This window comes from Polypterus senegalus, chromosome 15, assembly GCF_016835505.1.
Source record: "Polypterus senegalus isolate Bchr_013 chromosome 15, ASM1683550v1, whole genome shotgun sequence".
In the NCBI taxonomy this organism is placed as follows: domain Eukaryota; kingdom Metazoa; phylum Chordata; class Cladistia; order Polypteriformes; family Polypteridae; genus Polypterus; species Polypterus senegalus.
In genome coordinates this window covers 94,214,102-94,239,242 of record NC_053168.1, presented here as the reverse complement: position 1 = coordinate 94,239,242, position 25,141 = coordinate 94,214,102, and the positions used below count along the sequence as shown (strand labels likewise).

Sequence of the window (25,141 nt, the reverse complement as noted above, 5' to 3'; positions counted from 1 at the left end):
TTTAATTATTCTATCCATCTATCCTTCCAGTGTCACACCAGCCACAGGAAGAATACAGCGCAAGACAGGAACAATCTCTGAACTAGCTAGCGCTTATTAACAATATAGATTATTTAAATGGTGTTAACATTGTATCTGTATAATGTAATAAACATGTTTTGCTGTATTTTATCTTAAAAAAGATATTGACATCGTATGTAAATATGTGCTTTATAAAGTGGCTCAGGTTGTGCAATATTATAATTGTATAGCAAGTTTACAGTGAGGTAATTTTACTAATAAGTACAAACAGTTCTACAAGGAGCACTTGATGGACTGATTGAGTGCATTTATAGTTCTTGGAATGAAACGGTTTCTGAACCACGATGTCCCTACAGGAAAGGCTCTGAAGCGTTTGCCATATGAGAGCAGTTCAATAGACAGTGTGCATGGCTTAAGCAGCATGTGCTTTATGCTGTATACTGATAATTCTCTTTCTGATCAGCTGCTGTAGAGCTGTGATTCCACACTTAGATACAGTGGGATAAATAGTCTGAGTGGTGCATTCAGAGGAACAACGCTAAAGCAGCTATGGTATTTGGAATAGTTTGGCCATTCCGTGGACCATTATATTGTTACAAGTTAATTACAATCAAATGCCTTAAACTAATAAATAATTTGTGGTTAATTTCAGTGTATTTATAAAGCCTCGTCAAGGATGTGCATGTAAAAAAGAAACGGAAACCACACTTGAACAAAAGCACTGCTTTGATGCTGGGTGTCGAAAGTTTGCAAAACCGAGCGAAGAACTTGCGTATGCCAAGCATTTAGCTGGCGTGAAAATGTGTGTGGCTTTATGCCAAGTTTAGGTTCTATACATTGCGATTTGAGCGTTGAAACAGGAGTATGTAACATTTTTGTGCGTATGCACCATTTATACAGGAGGCCCCAGGACTTCACAGATGCCTTGTCAGGAGAACACTATGTCAGCGTCTCCTACCTCAAGCCCGTACTCCATCTGAGGAAGAGAATGATACGCAACTAACCAAGGATGTGAAGAAAAACATTCTAGCCTACTTGAAACAGAAATATTCAGACCCTGCCTTGGATGACCTCCTGGATGTCACATCTCTTCTTGACCCACAATTCAAAATAACCTACATAAAGAACGAAAAGGTGGAATACATTATATCCAGAGCAGTAGAAGAAATAAAATCACTAAAGGATCAACATGAAGCCAGCAATGGCAATGTCAGCTCTCTCAACAGATTCTGGTGCAGCAGCAGAGCCTGTTCCTACTCCTGAGGAAAAAAGAAAAAAGTCTTTGTCCAGCTTTTTCAAAAAGCAGAGCACGGGCAGCATGGGCTCCAGCAGTGTTAGATTGTCAGATGAGGAAAGCATCAAAATGGAACTGAGAACCTACCTGCAGACCACAGAGGCTGACAGTGATGCAGACTGGAGTGGTGGAAATGCCACCAAGCAAATTTCCCCAGATTTGCAAAAGCTAGCCTGATGATATTTGTGTAGCCCTGCTACCAGTTCTCCATCTGAAAAAGCTTTCAGCACTGGTGGGAACATTGTCACGTGCCACAGGGCAGCAGTTAAACCAGATGCTGTTGACCGTCTAGTTTTCCTTGTCCAGAATTTTTAATGGCTAATATTTACATTACATTTACATGTGCCTTGTTCATTATGTTCAAATGTGTGAATACTGTTTCTATACTACTGGATAATACTGCAAGCCTAGTTGCACTTGTTTTATTTTTTTTTTCAATACTTGAATACTGTGTAATGTACCTGGGTACTGTGTAATAGCATTTTAAAAGCAAGTTGCAGATTTATTATCTATACTAATAAAAGGCAAAGCCCTCACTCACTCACTCACTCACTCATCACTAATTCTCCAACTTCCCGTGTAGGTAGAAGACTGAAATTTGGCAGGCTCATTCCTTACAGCTTACTTACAAAAGTTGGGCAGGTTTCATTTCGAAATTCTACGCCTAATGGTCATAACTGGCAGGTATTTTTCTCCATTAACTGTAATGGAGTTGAGCTGGAATGACGTGAGGGGGCGGAGTTTCGTGTGACATCATCACGCCTCCCACGTAATCACGTGAACTGACTGTCAACGCACTACGTAGAAAACCAGGAAGACCTCCAAAAAGCGCTTAAGAAAACATGCATTATATAATTGAGAAGGCAGCGAAACAATAAGAAGCGAGCGAGTGACATATACTACCATATTCATGAGTGCTGCTACCTCGGAAAGAAAGCAAGGTGTAAACCTAAACTTTAAATTAAGTTCATAGACAGGCTACCGCTGGCGTTTCACATGCCCACAGGTAATGCGGGATACAAGTTTAATGAGAGGACGCAGGATATAAACGAGAGTTTTGATCACTTTGTAACTAAGTTAAAATTGTAGGTGAAGGGGTGTGCTTATGCAAATTCGAGACTGTGTTTGTGGGGATTGACAGTTAAAGGCGGGTGGGGAGTCACGTCATCATCTCCCCTCCCATTTACCTCATTTCGCTCTGAGCTGAGCTCCGCGGCTAACGCCGTCTTCCGAAGCAACTTCCTCAGACTGCCACCAAATACTCACAGAAAAATCCACAAATTAATACACACGCTATCTCTAGAGTTTCTACACACTGAATCCTCCAGGCACTACTTACAAAAGGTTACATTGACAATCGTGTTACGTTATTTTAAAATCTTTCCTTTACTTAGCACAAGCACAGCTGAGAAGCTTCGATGCATGTGCTCCATAACGCGTTAAAAAATAATGCATTTAATCACACTTTGCATTAAAAGCAAAGGGGAGCTTTTGTCAATGCATGATTTCCTGGTACACCGATTACATTGATCAGCATCCCGATTCATTTTACCCTCACACCACCTTAGTTTGAGAAGAAGTATGAAAAATATGAGGTTAACACAGAAAACAGATCACCAATTCAAGCTTTATGAATAATAGATTCGCCATCAATAATTGTTTGGTAAAGCCATCCTCCTTCCATTTTATAATTTTTCCGCCACTAGCCATGATTAAATGAACGGTAAAAAAGTAAGAGCAAAGCGAGGGTGACTTATTTAGGCAGGCATATATATGACAGCAACACTCATGACAATGTCAATCATGTTACGTTATTATTAAAATGTTTCCTTTTCTTTTTCATTACTTCTTTAACACACTACTTCTCCGCTGCAGGCGGGTATTTTGCTATATATTGTAGCGTCTTCCCAGACGTAATGGCGATCCGAGACGGTCACTTGGTTAGTCCCTTCTTTATTAATAAAACGGTTGCTGTTGGCGCAACACGCCAACAGGCAGAACTAAAAACCAATCTCACAGCGAGAGCGACATGACCGAACCTCTCTCCTGTCTCCACCCTCCTCCTTCCAACACAGCGCTCCCCGCCTCGGCTCCACCGCATCCCTCCGGAACCTCCTTTACTTTCCACTCTATTACAGTCCATGAGAAATAACAGGGACAACAGAATAAATAACTGAGAGGGATGCAAATCACAGAACACAAACTACAAAACAGAACTCTACAATAAAGAACATAACGCTACAATATATATATGAATGACCTCCAAAGAGCGCCGAGACTTTTGATATCATGAACGTGTCTGCAAAAACTGGGGTCTCCTGCCCAGCAAAGTCGAGCAGCCAGCGCGTGCATAGCTGTGCCGGCCTTTGAGACGCTGACTGCGCTTCCGCCTTAAGTCAAAGTGAGCACTTTTAATTTTTTCATCCTCCCCCTGCGCTATAGCCCAGACAAGTGCAAACACGGGACCCCTTTTCTACACCACGGCAAAATAATATTAAGGCGATTCACACTTCCTTTTGCACGTATACGATTATCAGGTCCTCACCTCGAATTATGAAGACACGCACACGAGTGCAGGACTGACAGTGCCATCACAGCCGATTAATGGCGGGACGTCTCACCAGTCTACACAAGACCCACCGCGACTGTCCCCAAAAGGCGATCATAACGTCAGCGAACACATCTCTCTATACTATATAAAAGATAAAGGCAACTTTCCTTTCTTTACACCTTTTTCCTTTTATCCCAAACCAAAGCCTTTCTCTTAACACTGCAGAGGACACAAAACTAATTTTCTTTAAATGCCGGTAAGGCACATTACCAGAGGCACAAATTTGAACGTTCACATAGAAAATGTAATTTCAATGTACCTCTACTTCTTAAAACGTTAATGTTTTATTGTTTAATAACTTATAGACTATAATTTATTATTTTTCCCTTGCACTCAGTGACCAAACCTATACACACACACATAGACACACACATATATATAATTTGTGTGTGTGTGTGTGTATGTATGTATGTGTGTATGTATGTATGTGTGTGTGTATATATATATATATATATATATATACATACATATATATGTGTGTGTATATGTATATAGATATGATAGATATGAAGATATGTATGTGTATATATGTGTATATATATATATGTATGTATATATGTATGTGTATGTGTGTGTGTGTGTGTGTGTGTGTGTGTGTGTGTGTGTATATGATGTAGATAAATATGTATATATATATATATATATATATATATATATATATATATATATATATATATATATATATATATATATATATGTGTATATATAGATATGTATATAGATATGTAGATATGAAGATATGTATGTGTATATATATGTATGTGTGTGTGTGTGTGTGTGTGTATATATATATGACAGCAGCAATCCAAGCTGTGAGAAAACAGTAAAAAGGAGGCGTGTCAGACGTCATGGTACATTTTCTGATGCAGCTGCCGAAAACAACTTCGTGACGCTGCCGCCAAATACACAAAACAATTACTTTGACAATCATGTTACATTATTTTTAAAATATTTCCTTTTCTTTTTCATAACTTCTTTAACACATGACATCGCTGTGAAGCGGGTATTTTACTATATATATATATATCACAGCGACACTATATATATATATATATATATATATATATATATATATAGATAGATAGAGATATATATATAGATAGAGATATATATATATATATATATATATATATATATATATATATATATAGATAGATATGAGAACAACACTCATATCAATGACAAAACAATTACATTAACAACCATGTTACGTTATTTTTAAAATTTTTCCTTTTCTTTTTCGTACCTTCTTTAACACACTACTTCTCCGCTGCGAAGCGCGGGTATTCTGCTAGTTTATGTATATAGCTTAGCTTGAAGAAAGGTCCATATTAATGCAATTTGCCTTAATGATGGTTCAGTTGGTAAAGATGTCGTCACCAAGTTGCACTTGTTTTATTTTATTTAGTGAATACTGTGTAACGTACCTGGGCTTGAAGCCTTGAAGTAATAGTATTATTACTGGACGTTGCACTATTATTTATTTTGTTACTATTTATTAGTTTAAATATTATGCAGTTTAATGATGGTAAAGTTGTTTAAAAAGTCACTTTAACGTGTCAGTGGACAGAGATTGTTAACATTAACAGAAAGTGTTGTTGGTTTACAAAAAATATTTACTATTTATTCCTTTTCTAAGACATATTCAGTGCAATACAACTTTTGACAAGCACCTCTGGATATTTTACTAAATCTAAAAGCCTCTTTGGATGGTTGAATACATGTTGTCTAAATTACAGTTTAAGTTGTTTGCAAAATTTGTTCGATAAAAATGTTCTATATTTTGACAGCAACTGTCATGCAATGTGATTCCTTCTCTTCATTAGAGCCACCCCCTTGAAAACTACCACTTTATGGGGCCATGCAAACCTGTATTAATACTTGTGCGCACATTAAAATGTTTTTTTTGTACAATGTACAACTCTCATGGCAATGGAATAGGTGATTCTCGGCCAGTCTACTACAGTAATTGCAATGGAAAATGTTGTTAACATCCACTCATGCATGGGAAAAAAATACTGCTGAATACTGTGAAACCGGTATAATTTTGAAAAATACTGTGACAAAGAATTTTGGTCATACTGCCCAGCACTAGGTGATGGAGAGAAGCGAAGGCTTTGGTAATTCTAGTGTTAAACCACAGCTGGGTATATTCCTCAGGAAAGGCCAGCCACAATCAGAGATTTGCATCCACAGAATTAGCCTTGCAGCCAAGAGTGAAGTCCTCCCGAAAATCCCAGAGTCCCCTGTCAGCATCAGATCACACTTAATGATCCTGCATATTCCAATGACAAAAGGCCCCCATGTGCTAATCATCAGTGCACATGCTCTCAAGCTGGACTCTACAGAGGAAGAAAAGAATGAACTCTATAATTCCCTTTGTCTTACTTGGACAGTTTAAACACACAAGTTTGAAGGAGCTCTGACATATAGAATATGATTAAGCCCATGCTAATGGGCTCCGTCTCTTGTCCTTCTGTATGAAGCACTAACTATCCATTACTGACACAATGTTTCAACTCCCTGACAAACTCATGACATGGATAGATTCTCAGTCAAAGACTTGGAACATTCTGGAGCATACCATTGTCCGTCGGCATGATCTCCAGGATGTCCTAATTGATGCGAGGAGCAGAACTGTTAAACAGACCACAGACTTGACTAGTCCATCCTTCATGCTTTACTCAGAACACCAACTAGAAGAAAAGCCTCCAAGACACGCCTGAACATTGCATCCCTAGCAACTACCAGAACCAGAGACATATTGACAACTCATCTTCACAATCACAGCTTGAACACATTCCGATCCCAGCCACAAATGTGGACATCAAAACTATCAATCCTGATCAGAGCCCTCAAAGATCTTCCTGAAGAAACCCCTTGTATTGTCTAAGACGAAAAATCCAGACTGGTTCCAAAGAAGAATGAAGTATTTGAAGCTCACCTTCAGTTTCCCTCTTGCAGAAGTGGAAAAAATGAGATCAATTACATAGATAGCATGGCACTCAAAGACAAGATCTTGGATCACTGAGCAAAACACTTTTGGGAATTCTTGAACAAAATGAACCCAGTGGATCCTTCGGCCCTCTGTGCCTCTGTGACTGAGAAGATTGAGAACCACTTCTGACAAACCTCCTCTGCTTTTAACTGCCTACACAAGTGTGTCTTCTCTAACCAAAATCTCTGCATGACAACCTAGGTTGCAGTCTATCATGTGGTGTGTATATCAACTCTCCTGTATGGATGCGTGTCCTAGATTACCGACCACAAGCAAACCTGCATCCTACAAGTGTTCCACATCTGTGGTCTCCAGAAGATCCTGGGCATCACTTGGGAGGACAGGATCTCACACTCTAAAATTCTGGAATGTTGTTTATCAACTAGCATTATATGCATGCTGCTCAGCCATGTCTTCTGCTGAACTGGGCATGGAACCCACATTGTTGAATCTCAGCTTTCCTGGATGGTCCTATATGGTAAGCTCGCTGAAAGATCCTGACTGTGGGATGGCCTGAAGAAACACTGGAAGAACCACTTGAAGCATTCCCTCAAGGCTAGCTTCATTCCATATATGCAGCTCGAGACACTTGAAGGATCGCACACTGTGTAGATGGACAGTCATTAAAGGAGTCTGTCAATTCGAACACCGAACCCATCAACAGAAGCAGAAGACAGTGACAAGACATCTCTATCAACACCAACCTACTGGGCCTTGGGAGCAATTCCCTTTCCCCATTGCGTCTCCGGATATTTCCAAACTAGACTGCTCTCCCACCAGTGTACGCATAGGAAGAGGTGTGTCACAAATGGACAAATGGATAGACAGTGCCATTGTCGAATCAATGAAAAGCCATGACTAGAGACACACATGTATATGGGTGGCATGGTGACATAGTATATTCTGACTCTAAGCTCCAGCTCCATGGGTTTAATTTCTAGCCCAGGCACTGTCTGAGTGCAGTTGAAATACACATCACATATCTACCTGGGACTGTGTTTTTATTTCCTAACTAGGCTGACCCGCCTTTTAAGGCGACCGACTTTTAAGTTGACCACTTCTTAAGGCAATTCAATATGTAGATCAATTTGATATTTTATACAAACTCATTAATTTGGTTATATTGCATTTGAGCGGTATTACTTTAATACTCGTAGTTTCTGTTATTTTTGTGATGAAATTTTAACTTTTTTTCTATATTGAGGTCGCCCTTTTGAACCCCCCTGATATTTACTACACAGTGAGGCATTTGTACTCCATCAACATTAATTATTTCCAGAGACATAATTTTGTCTATTTTTCCAGCGCATCGCGCACAAAAGCAAGGGAACAAAGGGAGCATCAGAACTCTGCTCACATCATGTCGCCTGCACGCAAGCTGCAACTAGTAAGTCTGTGATAAGCAGAATACCTACGTTTTCCACTCACGGGACGGAAGGACAATCCCGACCGCTTTTATATAGTAAGAAAGAAGAAGAAGATATCGCACAGTCTGGAGTAGAAAATCATCTTTTACCTGGAAAAACGAAACTACAAATCCCATCGTGCATTGCAAAATGGATGGGGCATGTGTGAAACTCCACACCTGCGTAGCACTCACGGGACAGATGGACAATCCCGACCGCTTTTATATAGTAGGATTCCAAAGATATGTACCATAGGTTAGGTTCATTTTTTTGTGACTCTAAATTGGGCCAAAATGGATGAATGTTGGCGTGAAGGTGAGTGCACCCTATAATGGATAGGCAAACCTCCATTGGTTGGTTCCTGCGCTAAACCCAGTGCTGCCCGGGCAAGCACTAGCTCCTCAAAACCTTAAATAGGATAAGCAGGTTAGAAAATAGATGGCTAAATAAATGTGTACAGGGCTCTGAGCTATGTAGATGTGCTAAATTAAAATAAACTGCGAAAACAGACAACAGATAAATGAATGAGATTTGAATTTGTCCAGTGACCTGCATAACATTAACCATTTTTATTAAGCATCTTAATTTTTTCTAGTACACTTTTAAATGCATCATAATTAGAAAACCGATAATACTGTGAGATGCAGTAGACTGAAAAGTTATTTATGCTAATGAAAAAAGTACATTAAGAAACAATGCATACCTTTACTGTGGGATTGCTTGGTTCAGCTTGTATTACCTCTGTCAAATCTGCAATAGATGCCTTAAAATTGCCTGTATTCAAGTATACGGTGGCACGACGGAGAATTCCTAGAAAAAAATGCAAGGTTTAACAATTCCTTATAAACAAATAGAACTATTTTGCAAGCAAATATTACATTAACATGATTCTTACTGCAACTGTATGGATTTACATACCTTTAAGATTTTTAGGTTCCACTTCTAACACTTTCTGACAGTCATTTAAAGCATTAGTCCACTGGCAAAGCTTAATTTCTGCTTGGGCTCTGTTGTTATAAGCTGCTACTGATGGCATCACTGAAATACTCCTGTTATGTAACAGTATGTTTACATTAACAGTTTAAAACTCTTTAAACCAAATTCAACAGCTCAGTTACAAACAAACACAAATCAATAAAATCATATGTACAGTAAACCTTCGTTTATCGCGGTTAATCCGTTCCAGACTCTACCGCGATAAATGAATTTCCATGAAGTAGGATTCTTTATTTATAAATCAAATATTTTAGCAGTTAGAGCATATATGTTTATGACCTTCTAAATACGTTTTTTTAACATTATTAGAGCCCTCTAGACATGAAATAACACCCTTTAGTCAAAAGTTTAAACTGTGCTCCATGACAAGACAGAGATGACAGTTCCATCTCACAATTAAAAGAATGCAAACATATCTTCCTCTTCAAAGGAGAGTCCGTCAGGAACAAAGAATGTCAGAGAGAGAGAGAGAGAGAGAGAGAAAAGCAAACAATCAAAAATCAATAGAGCTGTTCAGGCTTTGAAGTATGCGAAGCACCGCTGGACAAAGCAGCTACAAGGAAGGGAGCAATGTGAAGGTAGTCTTTCCGCATTTTTTAAGAGGAGCATCTGTATCCTCTAGGCCAGTGTGCGAACAGCCCCTCTGCTCACATCCTCTCCGTCAGGAGCAGAGAATGTCAGAGAAAGTGAGAGAAACAGAGAAAATCAATACGTGCTGTTTGGGCTTTCAAGTATGTGAAGCACCGCGCAGAAAGCATATCGTATATCATTGAGGAGTTTTATTTAATACGTAATATGTGCTCTGATTGGGTAGTTTGTCAGCCATCCGCCAATAGCGTCCCTTGTATGAAATCAACTGGGTAAACCAACTGAGGAAGCATGTACAGTACCATAAATTAAAAGACACATTGTCTGCAGAAATCCGTGATATATATTTAGATATGCTTACATTTAAAATCCGCGATGGATTGAAGCCGCGACAGTCGTACTTAAATAATACTATTCCTGCCCAATTTATACAGTGTTCCGCCAAAAATTTTAAGTAGTCATAAATTTAAAATGTTCTTATCTAAATTATTCTCCCTATATTCCTGTACAAACACTGTACAATACAAAACAAACCTTGTGTAATAAGTTATGGCCTCGTCATAATCTTTAGCAGCAAAAGCTTCATTTCCTTTATTCTTTTCATGGTTTGCAATGTATTTTTTTTCTATGTCTGATAAGTCTAGAAGATAAGAATTGAAATTAGTCATTAAGAAAGGACTCAAAAACATAATGAATTTAACAAAAACATCATGGAAATTCCCACTAGCAATATAACAGACATATGGCTTTACATCTATTGAACCATTCATGTTCTACAGGATTAACACATCTAAATAGCAAACATTAATGTTCATTCACCTTCCCATGGCAAAGAACTGCTGCAAGTTACAAATAATGTGTATTGACAACATTTGCCAAGATTTCTTACCTGCACAATCAATCGATCTCTTTATTTTCGACAAGCTGCTGTTGACAACGGTTTGGACACTGTCTTCTTTGTCCTTTTTTTCATCAACTTCAGCACATTCTTTGTCAATATCAATCCTGAATGACAGACAAAAGGGAAGTAAAACACATAAAGTGATACCTAGTTACATTAAGCGATTTTACAAGCACATACAAAATCAGGAAAAGCTAAGTAACCTGGTTGTTTACATGTGTGAGTACAGTTATGGAGTTCTCCTCTGACAACATACTCTGATTTCATAGAAATGCACTAAAAAAGATTAAACACTATCAATGACCACCGTGAATCTGAAAACAAGCATGGAGCCTGCAGCTGCTGAGTGGTGTGAGGAGTATTAAAAGTAACTTAGTTATATTACTCACTACTTACAAAAGAGTAATGCAGTATAGTGTGTTATCTTTGACTTACTCTTTCTTCTTTTGTTTGAAAAACTGCACATTTGACTTGCCAGGATTTGTTACTAAATCCTAAGCACATATATGAACCTTCATGAAACTGACTAGAATCAGAAAAAAACACTATTTTTTCTGTATATTATAAATGCATGTGCTATGAAGTAAATCACATCCAGCCTCTTTTCATATCCTCTTTCTTCTTTGATCTCATGGAGGCAAAGTGGTGCAGTGGTTAGCACTACTGACACACAGCTCAGGTCACCTTTTTGACGAGAATAAATGGTCCAGTGTAGTTGGCAGTTTAGTTGACAGACGTTTCCCTAGCCCCCAGTGACATGATAAAGATGATTTCACAATTTCAGTCCAGTCAAATCTAATTTAGTTAGTCCGTACTTATTGACTTCAATGCATTTCACAGAGTTGGCGATATCCTTGAACACTTTTGTGATTTCTCTGAACTCGAGGTGAAGCGAACACTGCAGCTTTCGCTCATCACTATTTACTAATAGTTTCTCTTACTGGATTTTCATGCAGCAAACTCTTTTCTGCTTAGCCGTGGAACTGAGCCCTGAAAAGGAAAGGTGTACTGGTACGCTTGCTTCTTGCTTTACAGCCAGTGGAGCTAGAATGATAATAATGCAGGTATTTTTACTTTAATAAAATAAGTAGTGTACTAGGTGTACTCATTATTTTAAAAAGTTATCAGATTACTTAACGCACTTTACTTTAAATGTGTTACTACCCTACTGCTCCCAATATTGTGCTGCTAAGCTAAGAAAAATGTGATTGCATGAGCATTTGCCTAAGGAAATTGCTCTTTTGTGGACACTTCTAATTGTGACTGGCTGCTGACAGCATGTGCAAAGCTAACACATACACAAGGTAGCAAAATTCAACAGAAATGAGCAAACTGCAAAATCCTTAAGGTAACCCAATTGAGGGTTTACATGGCCAAATAACAAGGTTTCTCGCACAGAAATCTAACTGTAAAGCCATGGTTTCTTTAACCAGAATATGGATGTAAAAGGTAATTTAGAAGCCATGTTTCTACGAATAAGTGGGTTATTAAAGCTCATGTGAACACACTGATTGACAATAACAATGTTAAATGAGAAAAACTGGTATTCTTATGCAAAGAGAGCAGGAGACAAATACAGTAGCTTGGAGTTTTGTTTTGCCATTCCTCTCACTAAAGCTCAGAGGTTTGCTAAGCTTTCTGTCACAACAGAATTCCAGCCCATCTCCTCCAGTAAAAACCAGCTTATGTCTATAAGCAACCCTGTACATCCTCGGATTAGCTCAATCTAAATTTACTGTAGGCTTTTATAAGCTTTTCCCACCATCAGCTAACAAGAGCCCTGGTCACCCATTTCCCTTGTCATGTGTTTTGCGCCCCCTTTAAAAAAGTAAGATAAATGCGTGCATGCGTGCTAACAAAATGATGGTAGTTTGTGCTCTGTTACACCTCCTGACTCCTGCACCCCACTTCCTATATGCAATGAAATGTACCTCTCCAGCTAGCAATAAAGCCACAAAAATGTGCAGTTTTTAAAACTGCTGCATTTTCTCATCAACAGCAAGTAAGTGACTCCAAAAGAACTGGACAGACCGCAGTCGATACAACTCCGAGGGTCATTTGAAGAGAGACTCCCACAATGTCAGCCAAAATCCTCCAAAGATGTGTCATCCCTTCATTTTCAGTTGAAAGGATGCTGGTACATGCCATTTGTCTAATCCTTATTTCTAAAACTGAGGACTAATAGAGTACAGTTAATTATATTCAGCAGGACACCTCAGGGAGAAACTGTACTGCTCCGTAGAAATCTGGTGAGGGCATATATAAAACTAAACTGTTGCTTATGAAGATGCAATTCCCTTCACATTAAAGAGCTCAACAAGTCTACTAATTCCTGCATCCTGCCAAACTGGATAGGCATTGATATTAAGCACATTATTAAAAAACAGGGGTGTAAGTATTTCACTGCTGTAACAATATGTCCCCCAGTTAATACCAAATCCATTTCTGTTTCCATTGAGCAAAGTGAGCCCCTACTAGGCAGTGCCAAGAAATGATGGAGGATTCAAAGTACACTACGGTGGAGAAGACAAAAGAAGGGACAGCCAGAATAAAGCCCAGTGGTAGTAATCTATATTAGGTAGACAGAACACTCATAAAAAACCTACAGTACTTTGGGTTATTGCTGTGTGTTTAAGATAGAGTGTGAATAAACAGCTGAGGTGAAGCTTTGATATAACAGACTATTTATTACTGCATTCATTCCAGCTCCAACTAAGAATTCAAAGCTGTGGAACTTAAATATTATCATCGCCAGCTTTGGTGATACTGATTTGCAAGCTCCTGAAGAGGAAGAGCACACCACGTTTTTCGGAGGAAGCTTAAAAACAAGCTGCAACATTATAGTATCTGTTTTGACAGAGGTGAATATCAGCAGTCAGGAACTGCATTTCCTGAATTAGATCTACAAGCAGTATGGTAATTCTGCACATACATATAAGCAAATAAAACCCAAAAATTATTTTATTCGGTTCAATTTCAGTTAATTTTCACCTGGCAACTTCTTTTTTTATTTATGAGCAAAGCAAAATAGCAGGTGAATATGTATCAGCTATCACTAAGACTAAGGAATAAACAGTGGAGTTGGCAATATAGGACCCTCAATTCCAATGCCCAAAAACCAAAAAGAGAAACTAACCTCCCATTCAAAGCAAGACAGTCAGGCACAACCACAATTTCAGCAATGGCATCTAAAATAATTGCCAGAATGAATCCAATAAGGTCAATGTTAGTGCATATAACAAATAGAAGTAAAGAACATCTTGTGCAACATCATCTCAATGAACTGCAAACAGCATATGGCACAAGCACTTAACTGTAGTCTACAACAAAATAAAACATTAAGGCTTAGCACAAAAAAAAAAAAAAAAAAGGAAAGAAAATGTCATGTATAAGGACAGGAAAAAAAGATGGTCTAAGATGGATGTCTAAGGAGCTATGTTCATGATATCTAAACAATTTAAATATCTAGGGGCAATCGCGACCGAAACATATTTCGATATTTTTTTTTTTTTTTAAATTTAGTAAGTTCTATGGAAGAAAAAATAAAACAAGAAGTTAACAGATGTTAACTCTTCATCTCACGTTAGGAAAGAGACTTAATGCTGCCAGAATGAACATCCTCCAGAATCTGTGCTATCTGATCCAGAGCATCCATTAGTACATTCAAAAAATCATTCTTAAAGAAATTAGATCAATTATAACATCACTCATGAGGAATTCGAAATGGCCTTGCATTCAAAAGGCATCTCTATAAAGATTTAAAGCAAAGATGGCATGGCATCACTTAACTTTTCAAGTTACCACGGAGGAGTAAAAATAGGCTACATATTAAATAAAATTTTGGTAATTGGCAGAAATTCATGAATTTACAATGTTCTGGCTTGCAATTGAAAATAAATCTTTGTATGTCCTGCTCTGTACTACAATCAATACTAACTATCAGCAAACACTAGGAATTGAGTTGTCCACCATTTTTTTTAAATATGGAGACAATGCAGGACACATTCCAAGGTAGAGATTCCAAGCTCTCATCTGATCCAATACATAATAAATCACCTTTTTCATCCTTCTCATCTCCACTCAGTTATTAACCTATGGAAAACTCTGGGGACAAAGACACTGAGAGATTTTTATATAGACAACTGTTTTTGAACAGTTTTACACTCCAAATTCAACTATCCAGCTATACACTTTTAACAGTATACAAAAAAGAAATTATGTTAAGAAAGAAACCTATCCACATTTCCATGTCTCACACCCATATAATAATAATAATAATAATAATAATAGTTATTTAGTGCCTTACCTATATTGAAAGGATTTCACATAGTCTCAGAAAGAATAGAGAGGGTATATGTAAAATTGCATATAAATATTTTTGCATAGAACACTAAAATGGATAAATACAGGATATACAAAACATTAAAAACAATAAAAGACAGTAAACCAGAGTAAAATACTAAATTCAATAGTAGAAGAAAAGCATAAACAAATAACATAAATTTGTGATATAACACACACACAAATTATCCAGAGCATCAGGACTGAGAGGTAAACTGAAAGGGGCAGAATGTTAGCATAAGTTAAAAGCCTTCATAAACAGAGGAGTTTCAAGTTGTTTCTTAAAGGAATGAATTGAGCTGATCCAATTAATTTTGGGAGGTAATTCCAAAGTATGGACACTATACAGCTGAATGCCCAGTCATCCATAGAGTGCACGTTAGTGTGGACACAACAAGATTGCCAGAATCAGAGGACCTTAGTGGATGAACAGTAGAGGCCATTTAAAGCTTTGTATGTTATTGGTAGAATTTTATATTCAATCCTGTATGATGTAGGGAGCCAGTGAAAGCAAAACAGGATGGCTGTTACGTGCTCATTGTTGCTGGTTAGAGTAAGGATTCTTGCAGCAGAGTTTTAAATCAACTGGAGTTGTGATATAAGATTTGAAGGGGCACCTGCCAGTTGGGAGTTACAATAATCGATGTGTGATGTGATAAAAGCATGGACAAGTTTCTCAGCATTAGAAAAGTAGAGGAATGAGAGAACACAGGATAGGATACATAGGTGGAAGTACGAAAGTTCCTTAATGTGGTTTATATGGGTGGAATAAGAAAGGGAGGAACTAAACAAATAACACCAAGATTCCTTACATTAGAAGGTGGTCTGATGAGATCACCATTAAGACTGACTGAAAAGGAGCTCATTGTTTTAAGTTCTGCTTTAGTGCCAGTTTGTAGGAGTTCAGCTTTGTTGCAATTTCATTTTTTAGGTTTAGGTTTAGGATTAGTTTATTTATATAGCACATTTACAACAGCCACACGACTGACCAAAGTGCTGTACATTTAGAAACAACAACATAAAATAGAAATATATACGATTTAGCCAAAAGAAGCACAGCAGAAACACATAAAAATAATTTGTATAAATATATCTATACATATACATATATCTACACTTACACACATCTAGGTAGGCAAAATAAGGCCTAGTAAGCCAGAGAGAACATATGTGTTTTTAAAATAGATTTAAAAATAGTCAGACTAGGAGCCATTCGGATTTCAATAGGCAGATCATTCCAAAGACGAGGCCCAATTACAGAGAAAGCACGGTCACCTCTACGCTTTAGTCTGGAGTGTGGAATTAAAAGAAGGTTCTGATCACCGGATCTCAAACTTCTCAGGGGGGTATATTGGTGAAGCAATTCAGATAAATAGATGGGTGCTTGTTGGTGTAGTGTTTTAAAAATAAATAATAAGATTTTAAAATGTATTCTAAATTGAACAGGCAACCAATGAAGGGACTTCAGAAGCGGAGTCACATGATCCATTTTTTTCTTTTTTAAAAGAAATTTAGCAGCTGCGTTCTGGACCAATTGAAGACGGGCAATTTGGGATTTGGAGATGCCATAATAAAGAGAGTTGCAATAGTCGAGGGAGATGTAATAAAAGCATGTATGGCCATCTCCAGGGTCTTGTCAGTGAGATAAGGTTTAATTTTTGCAAGCGTGCGAAGCTGATAAAAGCTCGATCCGATCACGGCAGAGACTTGTTTGTCAAGTTTTAATGAGTCATCTAACAGGACACCCAGATTCCGAACCTGTGAAGACCTGAAAGCTGATAAAGGTCCCAGGTCAAATTCCGGGGCCTTCATATGTTCAGAAGGGCCAAAGACTATCACCTCAGTCTTCTCTTCATTTAAGGATAAGAAGTTTTGGGATAGCCAAGATTTAACTTCATCTAAACAAGACAACAAGGCATTCATAGCCAGTGGATCATTTTTCTTAAAAGGTAAATAAATTTGTGTGTCATCAGCATAAAGGTGAAATGATACCCCATGTTTTCTAAAAATAGAGCCTAGAGGTAGCATATACAGAGAAAATAAAGTGGGAGACAACACAGAGCCTTGAGGAAGACCACAGGAGAGAGAGGACGTTGAGGAGGAGAAGTCTCCTAGCCTAACCATGTATTTTCTATCAGATAAAAATGACTGAAACCATTTTAAAACTGTGCCAGAAAGACCCACCCAGGACTCTAGTCTATTCAGTAATATCGAATGATTGATAGTGTCGAAAGCAGCTGATAAATCTAATAGAACAAGGACCACAGAATCCCCCGTATCAGTGGCTAAAAAGATGTCATTTAACACTCTCAAGAGGGCTGATTCGGTACTGTGGGCCGCCTTGAAACCAGATTGAAAATGCTCAAACAAATTGTTTAAAGCAAGAAAAGATTGAAGTTGGAAAAACACAATCTTTTCCAAAACCTTAGAAAGAAACGGTAGGACCGAGATAGGGCGATAGTTTTTTAAAACTGACAAATCGAGTGAAGGTTTCTTGAGGAGGGAGTAATAGTAGCCACTTTCAAATTAGAAGGAACCACGCCTGTTGAGAGGCACTTATTAAAAAAGGACGCTAAGCCCGGTCCGATCGAATCAATGATTTGTGTTAAAAATCTAGGATGGATAGCGTCATATGGAGAGGAAGATGGCTTCAGTTTAACAATAGTATCTTTGAGTGACTGTATAGAGACTGGTTCAAAAGTATCCCAAGACATAGACAACGGCAGAGGAGCAGGCTGCTTGGTAGAGAAGATATGGGCTCCCAGACCAGGTTTACTTACTTTATCTTTAAAAAATCTCGAGAAGCTTTCACAAAGGGCAACAGAAGCAACTGACCCAGTGTGTACCGGGGGATTGACAACAGAGTTAATAACAGAAAACATGACCTTAGGTCTAGACTGATTATGCAAAATTAAATTAGAAAAATAGGTTGCCTTAGCTGATTTGGCAGCTCTCTGATAAGCCGATAGACTATCTTTGAACAGCTGTAGAGAAATGTGTAACCTGTCCTTTTTCCACTTACGCTCAGCCTTTCTACAAATCTGCCTTAGTAGCCGAGTCTCTGCAGAATGCCACACTTCAGATTTAGGTTTGAGCTTAAGAAGTTTAAAAGGAGCAGTTTCATTCAATACATCAAGCCAGGCATTTTGTAACAGACTGAGATGTTCGTCTGCATCCAAGTCTGATAATGGAGAGTCCAACAGTAGATGAGAACAAAGCTTTGTAAAACACTGACTAAAATTAACACTAAACTGAGGTGAGTATACCCTAGTCAGAGATGTCACTTTAGAAGAAACATAAGGAAGGCTAGGAAGGCACATGGAAAATAAAACAGGCTTGTGATCAGAGAGCATAAAGTCAGAGACAATAACCTCAGTAATATCAACTCCATAAGAGAGGATGAGGTCAAGAGTATGTCCATGAATGTGAGTGGGACTTTTAACCCACTGTGTCAGATTAAAAGCCTCGATTAGATTAAGAAATTCCCTCGAGAGAGGGTTTGACTGACAACAAACATGAACGTTAAAATCGCCCATCAATAAAAAGCGATCAAATTTAGTAACAATATTACCAATAAAGTCAGTGAATTGCTGAAGAAAGTCCTTATCTGAGTGAGGAGGACGGTAAATCAGCCCTAGGCAGATAGGACCGTTCCAGTCGAGGTGAATAAGTTGAGCTTCAAAGCTGGTATAAATATCCGGAGAGATCGAGGAACACTGCGCACGATGAGAGTTTTTCAAAACAGTCGCTAGCCCACCCCACGTCCGTTTTGGCGGGGGGAATTAAAAAATGTACAGTCTACAGGGACCAACTCAGCGAAGGGGGTAAGATCACCACATTTAATCCATGACTCAGTAATGAACATAAAATCCAGGTTTTGCGAGGAGAAAAAGTCATTCAACAGAAATGTCTTGTTTACTGCTGAGCGAGCATTAATTAAAACCATTTTAGGTGAGGGAACAGCGTCGGGTAAGAGAGAGACTCTACACAGCGGCCGTAGCGTACCTGAGTCAACTCCAGATCTGCGGAGATGGTGCCCGATCCGAGGGAGTCCAAGCCGGGGGGTAGAGGGTGAGGACAGGGGAAGAGCAGGTTGAAGCCACCGGTGCGCCTGATCTACGAGACGCCAAATCACAGAGCCACCTTGTAGCGGCTCGGAAAACGGACTTGTAATACAGCCCGCATGCAGGCGGCTTTCAACTTGATCGCGAATCCTCCCCTGCATCCACGTTTCCTCCTGCGTTTTCTCCGAATAATGTTTAAAGGCCAGCGGCAAATACAGTTCGGAATGACAATTTTGAAATTCTCATGTTGTTTATTAAGAACACACTCCATCTCCGACTTGGGAAAATTAAAAAGAGTTGATCTAATATCCAAGAGACACTGACGATCATAGACTATAAGGGCACTACAGTTTGAATACAGTGCACTCAACCAAACTATCAGGCAGGAGAGCAGTAGACGGCATGCCGACACAGGCGCCATCTTTACAGTTCTCTCGGTGTGACTCCAAAGAGTTAAAGATTTTAAAGAGTTCTGCTCCATCCTGGTTTTAATTTCACTGAGACAAGTTGTGAGCTGAGGAAGCTCAAATAAAGTTTAAGTTTTAACATAAAAATAGAGAGCATTATCTGCATACTAATGATTACCCAGACCAAATCTATGAATAATATGGCCAGAGGCCATCCCAGAGGCTATACTTGTTATAACTGATGGAGACAGCATTTCAACCTCACATAAAAATATATCCTTGGTGTTACAATCACTCCATATCCATGAATGGTTAAAGTGCATAAGGATAAATTAATTGTAACATGAACTGTGTAGCAGTAGGGAGTGGTAGCGCTCCCTTGAACCCTAAGGTACCACGCCAAACACCAGGTAAAAGTGCCACAATAATTCTTTTTATTATAATAATTACGTGCACTAAGCACCCTCCACTTCACACTACTCATAAATAACCAATAATCCAATAACAATAATCACAATCCTCCACTCCAAGACGGGTTGCCCTCCTACCACCCAGCTCAGCTCCCCGTCTGGGAGCTCCCTTAGACCTTTTATATTCCCCGACCAGGAAGTGTTCTCAATCCAACAGTCCACAAGTCCTTATTCCTTCCGGGTCAGGGTAAACAATGCTTTTCCTCACCCCGGAAGCCTGTCGCTCTTCCTGTGACGAACTTCTGGGTCATAGTGCGCAAGCGAGTCCACTGGCCTCCCGACAGCGACTCCCAGTGGCTCCCAAGGTATCCAGCAGGGCTGTGCATAAAAACTACATAGTCCATGAGGCCCTGCTGGAATTCGGGGCCCGTACATGCTCTCGGGAGAGCTCCTCCTGGGGATGAGGGCCGGAATATGAAACCAGCCATCCATTACAACTGTCATATGTCATGTCTTGAACATGATGAGCTTAGTGTGTAAAGTAAGAAGAAAACTTAGCAACTTTGGCAGTAACATATATGACAACTACTATTCAAAAGAGGGTTCCAGTTGAAGCAAGGTGAAGAAGCCATATAAGCAGCCATTACCATGGAGCATCATGCGATTTCCCCAATCTTTTATCCTTGTAAGAATTGCATATACAGTGGTGTGAAAAACTATTTGCCCCCTTCCTGATTTCTTATTCTTTTGCATGTTTGTCACACAAAATGTTTCTGATCATCAAACACATTTAACCATTAGTCAAATATAACACAAGTAAACACAAAATGCAGTTTTTAAATGATGGTTTTTATTATTTAGGAGAAAAAATCCAAACCTACATGGCCCTGTGTGAAAAAGTAATTGCCCCTTGTTAAAAATAACCTAACTGTGGTGTATCACACCTGAGTTCAATTTCAGTAGCCACCCCCAGGCCTGATTACTGCCACACCTGTTTCAATCCAGAAATCACTTAAATAGGAGCTGCCTGACACAGAGAAGTAGACCAAAAGCACCTCAAAAGCTAGACATCATGCCAAGATCCAAATAAATTCAGGAACAAATGAGAACAGAAGTAATTGAGATCTATCAGTCTGGTAAAGGTTATAAAGCCATTTCTAAAGCTTTGGGACTCCAGCGAACCACAGTGACAGCCATTATCCACAAATGGCAAAAACATGGAACAGTGGTGAACCTTCCCAGGAGTGGCCGGCCGACCAAAATTACCCCCAAGAGCGCAGAGGCGACTCATCCGAGAGGTCACAAAAGACCCCAGGACAACGTCTAAAGAACTGCAGGCCTCACTTGCCTCAATTAAGGTCAGTGTTCACGACTCCACCATAAGAAAGAGACTGGGCAAAAACGGCCTGCATGGCAGATTTCCAAGACGCAAACCACTGTTAAGCAAAAACATTAGGGCTTGTCTCAATTTTGCTAAGAAACATCTCAATGATTGCCAAGACTTTTGGGAAAATACCTTGTGGACTGATGAGACAAAAGTTTAACTTTTTGGAAGGCAAATGTCCCGTTACATCTGGCGTAAAAGGAACACAGCATTTCAGAAAAAGATCATCATACCAACAGTAAAATATGGTGGTGGTAGTGTGATGGTCTGGGGTTGTTTTGCTGCTTCAGGACCTGGAAGGCTTGCTGTGATAGATGGAACCATGAATTCTACTGTCTACCAAAAAATCCTGAAGGAGAATGTCCGGCCATCTGTTCATCAACTCAAGCTGAAGCAATCTTGGGTGCTGCAACAGGACAATGACCCAAAACACACCAGTAAATCCACCTCTGAATGGCTGAAGAAAAACAAAATGAAGACTTTGGAGTGGCCTAGTCAAAGTCCTGACCTGAATCCAATTGAGATGCTATGGCATGACCTTAAAAAGACGGTTCATGCTAGAAAACCCTCAAACAAAGCTGAATCACAACAAATTTGCAAAGATGACTGGGCATCACATTACATTTTATCTTATTAATAATAAATAATATTATGATCCTCTGTAGCAACCCCTAACAGGAGTAGCCGAAAAAAGAAGATAATCTTATAAAATATAAATAATATTATTAATTACTTTTCTTTTTTTTTTGCAAGAACTGGTAACCAATGCTAGAGTGGGTGTCAGGATAGAAATCTGGCCACAAAAATCATACTGAAACCTATAAAACATCAACCCAACATCGAAGTTGAAAAGATGAAGAGGAAGAGGATGAAGAAAAAGATTAGGAGGTAACATGATCAAAGTGTTCAAAATTAGCAGGTAGTACCTTCAAAAACTAATTTGATGTAATTTTGGAGAAAATAGGTGAATATGATTAACAAACTTTCTTGGGCTGAATGGCCTGTTCTTGTGAAAATTGTTCTAACAGTCATTGGCAAGCCCAAGACAGAAACAGTTAACACAGCTGTATAATAACATTTAGCATTCTGAAATCATCTTTTCCTTGAATTTCCTAGAAAAACAGTAATTTCTTTTGTTTAAAAAATTTGCAGGTGTGAGTGCATTAAAAAATAATTTTTCCATAGTTAAACAAAAACAGTAATGGGTTCATTGGTGTCATAGGGAAACAGGCACATAGACATAAGGAAAGATAATCTGTATTGTGCTTTTTAAAATGTGCCATTTTTATAAGAACATCCTTTGTTAATGAAACCCAGTTTTCAGTATTGCAGCAGCCATGAGCCACTAAGACACAACCAAACCTAATATGACTTGCACCCCACTAATAGAACACAATTCAGACATACAGTCTAATTACCAGATGATGATATGGATAAACATCAAGGGAACAACCTTCTCGAAATATACTAATTTTGTGTGCTGTGCAAAAGAATGTCCAATGTTGATCTGATACATAATGAAAGAACTGTTTTCTGCGTAAAGACAACACCAAATAAATAAACCCCATAAACAAAAACAGATAATGAACAAAGAACATAAATCTAGGATAAACTGTGATCTTCGGCTTGATCACGAAAAGTAATGCAAAAAGACAATTTCCAATCAAATATTTCCTAACGAAACCAATGACTCTTCCAGATTAGCACCGAGGTACTTTTACCTATTGCTACTTACAAAATTGCTTGAAATGCTTCAGACTTGTTGTCTGTATTGTAAAGATCTGGATTCTGCAGTTCTATTACATTGCCATCTGTTACTTTAAATCTGTCATTTTGAAACCTAAAAATTCTTTATTTGTGGTTAATTTTTAGTAGATTTGTTGGAACATTTAGGATCACTGTCATACTGGAGAATACATATGTTTACAAATCTCAAACAGAAGGGCTGATATTTTGGTGTAACTCTGAATGTACAGTTCTTTCAGGGACACCAGGTTTTATAGGTCCACAGTCACCTGAGCAGCCCTAAATCACTCCCCCTCCCCTTTGCAACAGCATTTCATTAGTGGTGTTTTGTTAGTAGTGTTACATTGTAACTAAATTTTGTGTTTTATTTTGGTCAAAAACACACTCTACATAATCATAAGGAAAATAAAATTAGTGTTTTTTTTAAACAAGCAAATGTTTTTCTACTGGCGACCTCCACACAAATGCCATTGCTATTCAAAGTCTATTATGATGTTGAAGAATGAACATAAGTTGTGACAAGAGAGGTCTGAAGATCCTTGGGTGTGGTCTGAAAATCCTTTATGAAGATGTCTGAGGTCTCCACATATCATAGTGTATTATACTAACATGTAGAGTGAGAAATAAATGAGCAATACTAAATTTAGTTTCTTACCTTTACATTGCAGCCCCCTTCACATACAATATACCGATTGTTAGCAGCATGTGAACCAATGAAAAACCCAAACATTTTAGTCCTTAGTTATACTTACTGTAATGAACTAATACAACTTGTGGTTTACATACATTTGTATGGGAGGTAATTCATATTTACTTCTTACTCTTTCTAATGCATTTATTGTTCTAAATATCAAATGTGTGCATATAAACAATTTATTAAAACAACAAGGTCTATGTTTGATTAAGTCATGGTGAAAATATAAATAACTAATATCTTATTTTTCAAGCTAAAAATTTTCAGTATAAAAAAATTCTAAATATAAATATTGACTTTCAGACATATGCTACAGTAAATCAATTTTTTTTTCTTAACTTTCTGTTACAGTTCTATATTACAGTTACAGTGCAGTACAGTGCATACAGTACAGTATGTTACAGTTCTAAAAATTTTATGTGATAATGCAAATTTCATGAACTTACTTGTCCCATTCCTTATAGTCACGAGGAGCTATTCTTTTCTTTCTTTTAGGTTTTTCATTGATAGCTTTCTCCTATAAATAAAGGATAAAACATATATTAATGCAAAGATTTTTCAAAACTGTATTTTTCAGTCAAAGATTGTAGGTAGAGCTGTCCAGGAAAGCACACCAGTCATCTACAGGGCAAACGCAAGTCATATTTACAAAACTGGTCTTGTCCTCTTATGGTGGATGAATATTTCAGACCCTTCTATGCTGGAAGTGGTGCTTATTGTTGCATTTTTTTAATTAAAATTTGTGATATCCTATATTTTAAGAATCCTGGTGCAACTTTTAAAAGCAATGAGTACATTTTCAGGAAAACAAAGGGAATAGAAAAATACCTTTAAAGAGCCACTTAAGTCTAAGTCAACATCAGTGGCATATCATAGTTTGTCATAGGTTGAAGAAAAGGAGACAGACATAGAACCTGATCAACAACTGGCATCAGAGCACAACATGGGAGAAATACAGAAGATGCTCCTGAATTAAGGATGCTGATTAACTGTACTTGGGCTTCATATGAAGATAATACAACTAAGTCAGGAGATGAAAGATCAGGAGGTACATTCAAATAAATGCATCAAGTCAAAACTGAAAGAAAAATGGAATTCTAGAGAAAATTAGTAAAATTGACAATAAAATGATAGTAACATCAGATATAGCCTTTTGTTTCAAGCAAGGCTTAGGAGTAATTGTGGATGGTCACTCTTATATTTAAAAGTCTCCAGATGAAATAGAAATAAGAGTTAAAAATAATAGCTCCCACAATTTTTAAAACATGAATACATTTCAC

At 38.1% G+C, this 25,141-nt stretch overlaps 1 protein-coding gene across 2 annotated transcripts in view; it reads right to left on the bottom strand.

The window, feature by feature from the left end:
- LOC120515429 (sperm-associated antigen 1-like) overlaps positions 1–25,141 on the bottom strand; it is a 185,691-nt gene that overhangs the window by 91,977 nt on the left and 68,573 nt on the right. For both annotated transcript variants that reach the window (XM_039736416.1, XM_039736417.1), the window contains 5 exons: positions 24,308–24,378; positions 10,804–10,919; positions 10,449–10,554; positions 9,249–9,379; positions 9,034–9,140 (listed from right to left, as the gene is read on the bottom strand). In XM_039736416.1, the coding sequence (XP_039592350.1) occupies positions 9,034–9,140; positions 9,249–9,379; positions 10,449–10,554; positions 10,804–10,919; positions 24,308–24,378 (531 nt within the window). The remainder of the gene's footprint in view (positions 1–9,033; positions 9,141–9,248; positions 9,380–10,448; positions 10,555–10,803; positions 10,920–24,307; positions 24,379–25,141) is intronic.